The following is a 14,181-nucleotide window of genomic DNA, read 5'->3' on the forward strand; positions in this document are numbered from 1 at the left end:
CGATCTTCTTGAGGGGAAGAAAATAAGTAATTAAAAAGCAGACAAACAAGAGACCAGGCTGCCTGGTTGAGAAGAAAGCAAAGGCAATTTCTGGGAGGGAGAGCGAGCCCGGAGAAGCAAGTCGCTTCAGCCAGAGGAGCCACTTCCAAAGACAAGGAAAGCTCAGCGCACCTGTTGGTCCCCAGTAGCATTAGAAAATGGGAGGGGCTGGGGGCCTAGAGGAACGGGGAGTGGGTTTGAGCCCAGGAAGAGGAACATGGCAGATCTCATCTTCGTTCCCCGCCCTCCACCCTAAAGCCTTGACCGAATAGACTTTGTTCGGTTTTGTTGTGTGCAATCTTAAATGATATTAAATGTGCTACCTATCTCTATATTAAATATAAATATATATTAAAACCAGGAAGGAGACCCTCAGCAGACTAGGGGAACCTAAGCTGACCTCCTCGATTCTGAGTAGCTACCGCAAAGACACAGACTCGAGAAGCCCAGAACCCGACTCCACGGTTCCTTTCTCCCAAATATGCCCGAGTCTACCGCTAGGTTGTTGAGTCGGCTCTCCCGCTCCGCCGGACGTGCAAAGCACGCATGCACTTCTCCCAGATTGTTTTGTCAATCCGGGGACCTGCATTCCCATTCTCCACTCCCGAACGGCCCCAGTTTCCCAAAGATCTCTTCCTCCCATGCTAGGTGAGCCGCGGAAATCTGCAATGTCTAGTGTCCAGGACAGATGCACTCGGTATAGCGGGCAGAGTAGCCTCCTAGGGAGATTCTCCAGGCGTCGGTCTGATTCAGCGATTGTTATAAACATTCCTAATAAAGGTGTACAGGAAGTTAGACCCGCCCCCTGGAGCCCGAGCCTCCACTCGCTAGGCGCCTTAGAGAACATTTTTTCCTTGATCCGGGGAAGCGAGAACGAATCTTTAACATAAACATATTTGCATATGCCCCTCCCCTTGGCACCGCCCCTAGGTGGCGCGGGCGCGCCGCCGGAACGCCAGCGCTAGGGGGCGGGGTGGGGGAGGGGGCGAGTCCTGTGAGAGCGGGGTTGGGCTCGCAACACTATGATTGGTCTACTCGAACTCCGCCCCCAGCGCATGTCATTAGCATCTCATTAGTTGTCCGCTCAGGCTCCCGACGAAGCCACCGCCGCCAGTCTGAGGCAGGTGCCCGACATGGCGAGTGCTGTGCTGCCGAGCGGATCCCAGTGTGCGGCGGCAGCGGTGGTGGCGGCGGCGGCGGCGCCTCCCGGGCTCCGGCTCAGGCTTTTGCTGTTGCTTCTCTCCGCCGCGGCACTGATCCCCACAGGTAGGTGTGGGCTCGGGCGGGTTGGCCCCCGCAAATCTCTTAAGGCACCCCAGTAGCCGTAACTATGGAGGGGGGAACGTTTCCATGACAACCTTCTCCCACTTCCTAAATCCGAAGCGGAGGGAGTGTGGAGAGGAAACTCAGGGGTGAGATGGAAGGGACCGAGGGAATCCGTGATTCCCTTCTTCCTTGCCCAACAGGGTATGAATGAAAGCCCTTAGGGACGGCTGCACCCGCACCTTTTCTTCCCAGCTTGGCGCGGGTGTGGAGTGGAGTGAGGACAGGGGTTCGGGGACTAGATAATAAGGGGGAAGGGGATATGCCGAAGGAACCCCCACATCTCCCGGACCTTCCTAAACTCGCTGTTGTCGCCGTAACTTGCTGGTTCTTCCATCTCCCAGGGCTGCCGGTTTGCCCCCACCTCTCCTTCGGACCACCCCAGTTCTCCGTCCCCCGAAGCCTCCCATGGCTGACTCCCGGGCGCCTTCGGCGTGATTCCTCACCGGTCCTCAGGACATCCCCAGACTTGTCGGATCTTTCCTCCGTTCCTCGCACTCCCCTTTTCTCACATCTCCCCCGAACTGCACGCCTCTCGTATTTCCTTCCAGCCCCGGATCGCAGCCCCTGGGCTCCTTCCCCTCGGCTGCGGGTCTCCCTGGCCAAGCTCCAGGCTGGGAAAGTTCCCCCGGCCCGGCCCCGCGGGGGGGCGGCTGCTGTCGCCGCCTCTGCGGGAAGGAGCCGAGAGCCTGCAGCCTGCCTGCTCCGCGGCGTCCTCCGCCGCGAGTGGGGACACCAGATTTCCAGGCTTCCGGTCCTCCTTTTTGGCAGCTTGAGGAGGGTAGAGGAAGCGTTCGCGGCCTCTGCGGCCGGGTGGGGGCCTGCGGGCCTCCTGGCGCACCCGCTGTGGAGCGCTGCCTTGGGAATCTGCCCAGGGGTGGCTCTGCACGCCCGGCGCCTTTCCCTAAGAAGCTGAGTGCTGGGTAGGAGCACGATCTGTGGCTGCCCGCGTGCCGGGCGCGTTAGCGCGGTTGAGAAAGAAGAGGGCAGTGTTTGCTTTTGCTAACAAAAGGGAGCTGGAGCTTTTCCCCGGCGGTGAGGCCGGCAGTGCTGCACCCTGCCTCCCCTTCCCGCCACCTCGCCGCGCTCGGCAGCCGCGCGACGTCTCCGCGTCCCTGACCGCCTGCTGCGGGCTCCGGGCGGGGAGTCGGGACCGAATGGCACAGGGCTGCGGGAGGCGGGGGAAGGTGCAGGAGGGGGATGCAGCAGGGCTCTGCGCCTGCAAAACCCCTCCTTGCAGCTCCGGAGCTGCAGGACCCAGGAGCAACAAGTGGCTGAGGAGACCGAGAGCTCGGCCCCCACCTGCGGAGCTCTGGTCTCGGCGTGCGCTACGCTAGGTCCGTCGTGCCGCTCCGAGGGCGCCTCTTCGCTTGGGCTTTGCCTTTTGTTTACACGCTAGAGGACACACAGTTATGTAAACACCGCAGGAGACTCGCTGTAGGAAATGTCTGGGGGTACTAGCTTTGTATTTGAGGGGTAGGGGGCGTTGGGTTGTTTTGCTTCCCCCCCCCCCGGAAAACACGCTTCCAGAGAGGAGCTCAGCTTGGGGAACCTATTGGGGCTCTATAGGGGAGGGAATCTGGCAGCAGCTTCAGTTTTAAAGCTGAGGATTTTTCTTCCCTATCACTGTCTTTCTCCGGATGTTGTTTATGTGCTTTTCCTCTGTGAATTCTTAATTTATGAGTTACAAGATAATTGGGTTCAGCCAGTGCCGGTGTGGTTACAACTTCATTTCGGGTGATGTCTCTGAGTGGATGGGTTCAATAAATGTTCGTGAAAGAGATCCCTCGTGCTGCTGCATTGTAAAAAGCGCCAATGTCAGTTAAACGTGAACGTGAGTAAAGCCTCGGTAACTGGTGCATAATAGAGGCAACAATAGACTTGTATTGGCTACAAAAAGGGGGTGGGGTGGGGAAACGCTGGTAAGGGATATTGCCTTTCGACTAGAAATGGGAGCCATGCAATGGCTTTTGGCCCCAGAATAGGATTAGATTAGAGCCCTGTCAAGGCTGCTCATTGAAGGCACTGGGTAGTAGCTACAGTACTATATTTGTAACTGTCTCGCGGTAAGAAGTTGTCTTCCGGGCGAGGGATCTATTCTGATTTAGAAAGGAGCGGTCTGGAACTCAACAGTGCATGTCAAAGCTACGGGAAAATTCTGTTGCCAGTTACCATGGAAGCAGCTTCTTGCTCTTTGTGTTCAAATTAGAAAGTAATTGGGTTTGATTTGTAGTGAGGGGGTGAGATGAGTTTCCCCCCCCTTAAAGCGTCGTGTGTATGGAATTTTTTTTTTTTTTTGGTGGTGAGTTTGAGAGGGGGTGTTTGGCCCAGCGGCTGGTCCTAGGTTGGGGCGGGGTGTGGTAGTGGATGCATTTCAGTTGGGCACCAGGGGCACTTTTCTTTCTCGGTTAGTTTAAGTTTTCTCGGAGGCCTCCAGTCCCCACTCCGAGGGTTAAGAGATACCTGTTGGTGCTGTTTTCTAACTTCATTAGGTTTGTTTCATTTACATCCTTGCTGGGAAACAGAACTAGGGCCATTGTGCAGTGGGTCCTGATTCTGTTTTCTGCTGTAACTGAATCTATCCACCCCCCTCGAGAAAATCTCTCCTCCCTCTCGATGTTGGGATGAAATGGATGTTAATGAAATGCAGCTAAGACGCGGTTGCCTAAGCTCGCTCCACAGTGTGAATTACGCCCGTTATGTTTTAGGTGCATCCCTGATATTTTCTGTTTTCCATCTGAGTGAACCAAATGCTTGATCACCACCCCCACCCCCTTACCTTTTTCAGGATTAGAGAGGATGGCCGATGGGTTAGGGTTGCTGGTGGTGGGAAGCTGGGTGGGAGATGGGGAACCGAGTCTTGCTTGTCCTGGCCTGTTGGGGCTTGCATATGGGTGATAGGGACTTCACAAAAGTGCCGCCCTCGCTATTGTTGCAGTTCCCTGCATCAAATTGAATAGCCGCAGGAGGGACTTGGACTTGCACTTGTGTGTGATAGCTTTGATAAAATATCCCTCATTAATGCCACTTTATATTTACAGTGTGTCACTGGAGACGCACAAGGCTTCATTTAGTGACTTGTGTGACGAGACAAGCTTGCATTATTTGCCTGGGACATTTTGGAGGAACAAGAGACCCATTGAGCAATCTTTTGAAATGAACAAATAGGAGAAAGGGGGGAATAAAAGAGCAGGCAGTTCTGTGGAACAAAGAGCTTTATTCATATGGATGTTGTACATGCTTTATCCAGTTTTCCCCAATGGCCCTCCTGCTAAAGAGGAGTGGGACAGGGAAGAAGCCAACAGGCAAGACACTTTTGTTTCCTCTCTCACTTCCTGACTTCATATTCTTATCGGAGTTGGTCCTGATTCACTGACTTCTCATCTCTCTTCACTGTCTCTAATACCGGAAGGTAATGGGTCTAAAAGGGAGATTTTGAAATCCTTTCTCCCAGCTCTGAATTTCGGCAGAAGAAAGTGTTAGCTACCTGTTGAGATCGATGGTCTTTGGAAGATGTGTTGGTTGAAGGGAAAGAGATGTCACTCTTTTATGACATGCGTCAAGAAGTGGTTGATAGTGAATGTCAGATTGGTAAGATGTCTTTCAATTATAATATTACCCATGTGTTTCTATTTTTTTTTAATGCTGTGAAAACTAGAGTCCAAAGTTTTCATTATCATTAATGTTACTCTTTTCAGTGACTTTTAACCATACCCGGTACAATTTAGCCTTGTACATAAGTGAATTTTTGTTATTCCTTGGTCTATATTGCTAAATGATTTTCAGACTTTAAGAAAATGATAATATTGCTATGAATATAAACCCTCATTCTCTTTGGGTTTCTGTATGTGACATTTTAATGCCTCACCTACCATTTAGAATTTTCATTTTTTAAAATCGTTTTGCATGTGTGTGTGTTTTTAACAAAAGGCCTATTTTTATATGGGGGAATCTGTTAAATTGGGCCAAACTATTGATGCTATGATCTGAATGGAAATTTACCAGAATATAAAGATTTGTAAGAGATAAATCCAAAGGATCCAAATGCTGCTTATCTTTCTTGGGAAGAACAGTACTGACCACTATGCTGGGCATTTTAAACTGAAAAATCCGGCATTTAGAAAGGAAAAATCACAGCGACATCTGTTGCGGTATTGAAAATTTGCTGCTTTGAATTGGAAGCAATTAGTCCCTTTTAAGCATCCAGTGATACCAGTTAGCCTGTTTGGAAATGTGTATATGTACATACTTACATGCAAATTATATAAAACCACCCATATACAATATTCATATTCACATTTGAAAGTATTTGATAGAAAGTGTGATATCTTTTATTTTAGCGTTAAAGCTATCTTTCTTAATAATTACCTTTGGAAGAATTAGAGATTCTTATAAACATGGAATTTTTGAAAGGAGAATGACATTAGAAATCATCTGGTGAAATCCTCATTGTTTTGAAGTGAGGTGGCCAAAGCCCAGAGAGAGAAGGAGCTTGTTCACAGTTGAACCAAGGCTAAGTTAACGCCAGATCCTTGGACAGGGAGTGAATGCCTTGATGTCTGGCCAGTGAACTTTCTGTTCTGCCTCCTGGCAGGGATGCCCAGTCAGGGATATGGATCATGGGTAGACCATGCCTTGGCTAGGAATACTTTGTATTCTGAAGGCAGCAAGATTAATTGTAGCTCTGGGTAATAAACCTGTGGATCAGAGGAGTGACCTCTCGGAAGAAAGGACCAATTCTTGGTAAGGTTGTCTTTGGTGCTGACAAATGATTCTGAAACCTCTGGACTTTATTTGGCAGCCACAACACGAATGTTGTCCAAAGCACCTTTATAAGGGAGAGCTCTGGATTTGTATTGCTGTGATAAGTCAGATATGGGCAAACTATGCTTCAGAAGATTCAGGTTTAGATTTTTAAGATTTCTATTTGTCTTTTTAAGGATTGATATTAATAGTAGAACTGGTTCCACATAACTAAGGAAAAAAAAGCAAGGTTCTTAAGAAGAACACATCTTGATTTTCTTACCAAGTACTTGTCTGTTTTCATTCAACAGAGAAAAAGCCGAGAATAAATGTTTTTTTCAAGGAAAAAAATATTTTTGCAAAATGACTTATTTTTACATTGGTCAGATTTCCTTTTTTTTTTATTTTATTGGGGAAATTTTCAAGTACATACAAAAGTTGAGATAATACTGTAATTAACCCTTGCGTACAAGACACCCAGCTTCAATAATTATCAGCCCATGGTCAATCTATCCTCTCCACACCCCCTCCCTCTCCCAAATTATTTTAAGCAAATCCTGGATATCTCATTTTATCCATAATTACTTGAGAATGGATTTCTGTAAAACATGTTCCCTCTTTCCCCCCGCTCATAATCACAGTATTATTATTTGAATGTACATTCTCAATTGGACACACACGTTTTGACCTACCCTTGATTTACTGAGGAAGGTAGCATTTACTGTTGCATTGGGTAACAAGCAAAGGGAGAAACTAGAGCACGATTATGGCCTGCACTGAGACCTTTTAGTGGTTTGGTTTATTTTGAGCAAAGTTTTGTTTGGATCGGATAAGATGAGTTTTATTGTTGTGTAAATATGCGGTAATTGTAGCTAATCTCTCAACTGTGGTGTGCAATGGAAATCATCCCTACCAAGATTGCCTATTTCTAGTTGTTCCCGTAATGAATACCCTCTGTCTGAGGACTTATGTTAGGAAAGGCTTATTTTAGCTTGATGGCTGTGAGGTACTTCATTCGTATATTTATCTTTAAATGTTTCCATGATATAAATGCTTTTGCATTTTTTGAATATAAGGCTGAAAAGAAAAATGTATTTTTCCATTTCACACTATCTAAGTACTAATTTCAGCTGGTGTTCTGTAACTGAAGTGATTACAAAATGCCTTCTTGGTGTGGGAAACCCATACAACAAGCTGTAAGTATTTGGGTCTTATTTTCGTGGAATGGGGGTGTGGAGTGATAGGAAGAGAAAAAGGTTTCCACCTTTATTTCTAAATAATTGCTTCACTGATTTAAAATATTAATCTTAAATTTCAGCTAGAAATGTTGGACTGCGTCATGTTAATCTGTGCACTTCTTTGGTCTCTGAAAATAGGTTAGCCCCATTTTCCAACGTTCATGAAATGTGAGGGTTTTTTTTTTTAAGAGGCTCTTTTTTGAATGTTATATTTAATGTGGACTACAAATCTGAAACATTTGGATTTTTGGTTTTCAGCCAAATAAATAATTACACATGAGATGGCTTTGAGAAGTGTGCGTGGCCCTGGCCAGGTGAAAAACCCTCCTCTTGCACCCCTCGTGAGCTGGCCACCGCACAAGAAAAGCACAAAGGATTGCCTACATTCACAGTTTGGGGAGCACCATCAAAATAGAATAAAAAGCCTTTGTTTGGAAACCCTCAATGAAGAAGGGAACCCACTGGAATGTTTGTAATTACAAGTGGCACCTCCTTGTTTAAATTTCAGAAGCCATGGTTTCTTTTTCAGAGATTGAAATTTCAGGCTCTAGCCAGCCGCTGCTCTTGTGGTTAATGGGCAGCTTCTCTCTGAAGATCTTCCAGTGCTGGTTCTCAAAAGCTTTGGTGTAGTTGGCCTTGAACTAGGGTTAGAAGAAAGGGAGATATAGCTATTTATATACATGCACAGCAAAAGTGATGCGTGGCTTTTATTATTACTCAAAAGAGAAACTTGGAGGTAAGGTTGAAAGAAAGCAAGCATTAAGAAGACCTGTTAAGACCAAATGAGGTAATAATCTTTCGGTAGATGTGGAGTGGGGGAATTTTTTCTTTTAGTAGATGTTTGACTGGAATATAGCTATTTGACCCGACATTTAGTTCTAGATATTTCAGAAATGTTAAATAGACTTGAAATGAAAGTAGTGTGCTATATATTTAAATGCTACTCAGTGTTTGAAGTTGGTATTCCAGTGATGTGGACTTTTAAAAATGCCTAGGATAAGTATCTTGCTCTTGGCAATCTTCTTGGAAAGGTAGGAGCTCTAATTGCTGCTCAGCTGTCCGGCATTGGACTGCAGCATCAAGTTAGAATTAAGTTATGTGGTTCTCTGTGGGGGTAGAAGTGGGGATGATGGGAAAAAATCTGCCAGCTTGGAGACTCTCTGCTTTCATACTTGCAAACAAAGACAAGTATATCTCCACTTGTCTAGATTAACCAAAAAGTTAACATGTCAAACATGGAACTTTTCATCTTTTTACCATAGGCATCAACTTTTCTCAAAGTCTCCATTATTGTTGATTTCACCGTTATCACCTAGAACTCCAAGTCCCCTAAATTAGTAGTCATTTCTGTCCTCCTTAGCTTTCACTCTTGGACTGAAATAAAGTGGGGCTGATTGTTTCTCTGTGACATTCTCTGAAACTGTCAACATCCGAAGCTTCCACCTAGCTGATTGCTCTCCACCCCAAGCCCCTGCTAGTCAGACAGAACTCTAGTCTGCCTACCACAGTTCTAATTAGTTCTTGACATGGTCATGACACTTCCCTTTCTGAAACCTATTCCCAAATTCTTGCTTCTTGTATCAAATTCAGATTCTGCACTGCTTTGTCTTTAGGTTTGTTCTTCCTCATTTGCTCTCTCATGCCCTCTCTAATTGCCCTCATTTCTTATTACTTTTCAGCCCAATCCTGATGGGACTGGAAGACTGATGATTCTCCATTGAAACTGAGGAAGAAAGTGTTTCCGCCGATCAGCCTTCAGCTGGTTGCCATTGCATAAAACTGTTCTCTCATCTGTTTTTCCCTTTAACTGTCTGTCTTGGTTTATAGGTATAGGATGGCTGATTCTCCTTGCCTACGTTGAGAATAAATACCTTCCCTTTGCATTTTTCAGCTTAACTAACACATACCTATCTAAAATATGCCCCCAACACAGACATTTATTTTTATGCTTGCTTTACAGGTATATAAATAAGTACATTTCTCTACATTAAGCCAAAACGTGTAGGCATTATGGTCATTATTTTAATGAAAAATTTTAATTTTAAAATGCTGAAAATGTATTGTGCCTATCTGGTAGTCCATGTTTGAATGTTGGAGTTTCTTGTGCATGAAACTAGTGTAATCGACTTAAATTACAAGCTGGCAAAGTAAGACTTCAGGACAAAAAATTCAGTCCCTTAGAAGTAGGAAGACTTCTTAAGGATCAGACTCAAAGGGCCTATTCTGGAGCTGCTGTCTTTGCATAAACAAAGTTAGCATCTCTGAAGATGATCCAAGAGATGACTGCATCAAGAGTGTTTAGTGCTCATACATGGTGCATCCAGTTACTAAGAAGTACTACCTGGGGAATTGGAGAAGGGAAGTGATTTAAAACCCAGGACTTACTCAGTAATACCTTAAATATCTTTAATTTGGGGAGCAGTATTTCCTAACTAAATGCAGTCACCACCAACATCATGGCAGGCCTATGAATTTGGGCACATTTTGGTTGATATACTATCTATTGTCAGTAGCTTAAGAAAAAATGAAGCCTTTGTTTCTCATAACTGCTAAACATGCTATCTTAAGGATTTTTTCAAAGCTTTTATCTGGTAGTAATATCTGCTGCTGTTCTTCCCTTATTTTTTTCCTTATCTGCTGTTCTTCCCCTGTGGAGCTCAGTTCTTGTTAGTAGGTTATGCAGCATGAAAATACAGTGATAGAAAAACTTGATTATCATGGAATATTTTGGGACAGACATGAAGAAAAGGTTGCATGTCAAATGTGGTATGTATTTGGTTTTGCTGAATATGCCTGTAATAAGCTGAGCCACCCAGATGGTTGCAAGTCATCAGCTTGATTCTACTTTCTGAAGAGAAAAAGCATTGCTTCATTTCTCTTGCAAAAACCCTCATTTAAACAATGAAAACTTCAAAGATAGGGAGGGAGAAAAAACAAGTTAATTTAGTACAAAATTACTGCTCAAATAGTTTTATCTCTTAAAAGATTCAAGTAGAGATTAGCTTAAATAACCTGGAACTTCACTTTTCCTTATGAATCTCTTGCAAACACACATCCTTGTGAAGAGGCCTCTACCTCCTTTTCCTTTAGTTCTGTTAGTAATCACATGAATGTTGGTTGCTGCTCATTTTCCTTCCCTGAAGCAAATCTCTCCCATCTCTGGACCAGATTGGGACAAGGGACACCCAGTATAGATTACAGAACTACAGTGCTTTGCTCACAAGTTAAAAACAGCAAAAACAAAAACAAACAAACAAAAACACCCCCAAACAAAAAAACCCAACAAAAACAAACCAAAACCCTATTGCCTTACATCATGTCAAAATAAAATAAGGTCGTAAATATGAACATGCTAGAGAAAGAAGTATTTTAGACAAATATGTAGGATTTTTTTAAAAAAACTCTTGTCTTGCTACAAGTGTGGTGTTATGTCTCTGGCTACTAATAGTAGTAATCACTGTTGTATATCCTTTCATGTTTGGGTATACTGAAAAATATGCTGAAAAGATGAACTCAAAGGATATGCTCAACTGTTTATAAGGTGACACTGAAGAACATTGTGACAGTAAGATCCCACTTGGAGCTGAATGTTTTTGGAAATAAATAGAATCATCCAGTCACCTTGGAGAAGCGGACAGTGATTACATTCTCAAATTGCTAGGCCTTTTAACCCCAAAAGGCCTTTCTTTTACTCAGCTTCTTATATTTAATATAGTACATTCATTTAGCTAACTTATAAGGCATTTAGGAGAAAAATGAGAATCTTAAAAATATTTTTTAGCTAAATATCTTCTTTTATACCAGGCACTGTATTAGGTACGTTCATATTTGGGTAGGATCATCCCTGTCTTCCAGAATGTTGCAGTCCAGTATTATTACTATACTTAATTTTTTTTACAGCCTATTTTTTTCTCAACTTTCCTTTTGAAAAATCTCAAAACCACAGGAGTATTGAAAGAAAAGTAGCATAAATTCCTTTATACCTTTTATCCAGAATAATCAGCTATTAACATCCTGCTCCTTTGCTTTACATCTCTCTTTCTAATTAAGATATTTGCACATAGTCACATATTTATTTTTCTGAACCCTATGAGAACAAGTTGCAGACATTGTGTCACTTCACCCTTGGATACTTAAGCATATATTTCCTAAGATTTAGGGCATTTTCCTACACAACCTTAATACCATGACTACATTCAAGAAATTTAACATAGATTGAATAATATTATTTAATATCTAGTGCATATTCAGATTTACCTAGGGGTCTCAGTGTTTTCTCTGTCTATTTTTTTGTTCTTCCTGATCCAGAATCCATCAGAAATCACACATTGGATTTGTTTTTCTCTAGTCTCCTTTAATCTGGAACCCTTTCTCCGTCCTTCACCATTTTAGGAGGGGGCGGGCTTTCATGGCATGACGTTTTGAGCAGTCTAAACCTCTTATTTGTAGACTGTGCCGCAGTTCTACAGGTTGTTTCCCTGTGGTTCCAGTCAGATTAAACGTGGTTGTCAAGAACACTGCATAGATGACATTGTCACCATCTGGTAGGATCATATCAGGAGAGACATAAAATTGGTTTGCTCAATTATTGATAATTCTAAATTTGGTTCCTAGGTTAAGGATATAGATTTAGTCACTTAATTTAGGTGTTATCCACGGGGTTCTCCATTTTTATCGTTTTGTAATTAATAAGTTATCTGTGGGATATTTTGAGGTTGAAGATCCTATTCTCTAACAATGTTTCCCCTAATGGTTTTTAGCAGCATTGATAGTCTGAATCAAATATTATACCCTGGTGGTTACAATATTGTGATTTTCTAATTCTCTCATTCCTTTACAGTAAATAGAGGTGTTCTTGTGTAAAGATCTTGCCTCCCCACCAAAACTTTTTTTTTTTGAAAATCACTATTGATTCATAGATATTTACAAAAAATTCAGTGTGATAGATTCCATTTCTATCAAATTTGGCCAGTGGGAACCCCTGCAGACTGGTTTCCATATCCTTTTGATCATAATCCATTCATTTTTTTTTTTTTTTTTTGCATGAGCAGGCACCAAGAATCGAACCCAGGTCTCTGGCATGGCAAGCGAGACCTCTGCTACTGAGCCACTGTGGCCCGCCCAGCTCATTCATTTTTAAGCACTTTCTTATTTTATTTCCCAAGAAGATGCTTAGGCTCCTCCTGTATTTTCCCTGCCACAGCCTGGATTCAGCTATTTCTCCAAGGATTCTGGTTCCTTGTACTGGAGGATTAATATTTTAGATACTCATTGTATCTCATTGCTGCTGATATGTCATTGTTTCTAGACTTTTCCAGTGGACAGAACTAGGATATAAATATATATATTTGTAAATATATATACACATACATTCATGTACATGTATATTATATATACCGGTTTATTTTTATTTATACATTTAAATCATGAATTCATACTGATACCTTCAATTCCAGTCTAGTATTACAGCATTTTTTCTCTCCTTCTCCTATTCTTTATTTGTATCTCCTTTTTTCCATCAAGGTCTCAACAACATCAATCTCCTATAATTAATATAAAAGAGTTTTGGAATTACTCTGCCAAGACCATTATAAACAACTGCCTTACCAAATAAAGCTCAAGATTTCCTTGCCATTCTTTTTGTCCTGAAAATAAATCGCACTGAGGGTGGCAAGTCAGTCCTGTGTTCACGAATTCACAAATTAATTCCTGTATGTGTGTGTGCTTGTGTGTGTGGTTATGTTATCAATTAGATATACAGTTAGGGTAATTTATTTGTTTGCATTCAATTTTAGTTTTTTTTTCTGTCCCTGCTGATTTGATTTTATTTTTTGCATGTGTAATTCATTAACATGACTCAAAATTGAAAGCTATATAAAGAAATCTTACTTCCTTCCCTGTATTTTCTACCCCATTCCCACCTATCTTTCCCATAGGAACCAATGTTATTCACTTTTTTTATATTCTTCCTGTTTCCTTTTGAAAAAATAAGCAAAACCATGCACACGTATGTACAGTCTTAATTTAAATGGGCATTTTGTTTTTTCTTTTATGCTTTTCCATAAATCTGTGTTAACATCTCTCGTTCTCCTGTGCCTTGTCTCTGTATTTGCGTGTTTGACAGATCTGAAGTTCTCACATTTCTTTTGATGTTTCTCCCCTCATTTGGCTTTATTTTACTTTAGAAGGCTTTATTTTTCTCCTAACTTCAGTTTCTCTTCTATTTTCTTCATTCTAGGTAATGGGTCTGTTTGGGTAGGGGAAGAATGCTGTATACAACTCTTTTCTTTTAATTCACCACGTTATTTTATTTGCGAGAAAATCAGGATTACCACCTTCTATATAATACAATGTTTATCTCTGATATTTAATAGCCATGGCTTACCTTGTTCTAATCAGTCATCTTTTACCCTTCTGCTTACCCAATAAATTGGCAAATATGTGTCTTTTTTATAGAGGTATGACTTTATGTTATAAAGTGCACAACTGAGACTCCTTTTGCATTTAAATCTCAGACCATGCTCTAAAATTGCTTATTGAATATTTCAATCTAGAGGTCCCACAGTTATCTTAAATAATATTAACTACAAAATAGTAACTATCATTTATTTAGTATCTTTAAATCATGATCTCATTTAATCCTTGCCATCACCCTATAAATTGTTACCATGTCGCACTGTTTTACAAATGAAGGAGCTGAAAGGATGATAGGTATTTTGTCCAAGAGACTTAAATAGTGGCAGAACCAAGATCTGAACCACGTCTTTAAACAATTATTTTTTCCTAAAATTCTGGGTGTACAAGATTGAACTTAATATGTTTTCTCCCAAACTTTGCT

At 42.3% G+C, this 14,181-nt stretch overlaps 1 protein-coding gene across 7 annotated transcripts in view; it reads left to right on the plus strand.

The window, feature by feature from the left end:
• The first annotated feature begins 1,052 nt into the window (after nucleotides 1-1,052).
• The window catches only part of CADM1 (cell adhesion molecule 1), a 360,723-nt gene continuing 347,594 nt past the window's right edge, over nucleotides 1,053-14,181 (plus strand). For 2 of the 7 annotated variants that reach the window (XM_077112840.1, XM_077112842.1), the window contains exon 1: nucleotides 1,056-1,305. In XM_077112840.1, the coding sequence (XP_076968955.1) occupies nucleotides 1,173-1,305 (133 nt within the window). In that variant the 5' untranslated portion in view covers nucleotides 1,056-1,172. Of the gene's footprint in view, nucleotides 1,306-14,181 lie in introns of all 7 variants that reach the window. The other 5 variants (XM_077112847.1, XM_077112848.1, XM_077112838.1 and 2 more) reach the window with 4 other exon arrangements.

Source organism: Tamandua tetradactyla, chromosome 8 (assembly GCF_023851605.1).
Source record: "Tamandua tetradactyla isolate mTamTet1 chromosome 8, mTamTet1.pri, whole genome shotgun sequence".
Lineage (NCBI taxonomy): Eukaryota > Metazoa > Chordata > Mammalia > Pilosa > Myrmecophagidae > Tamandua > Tamandua tetradactyla.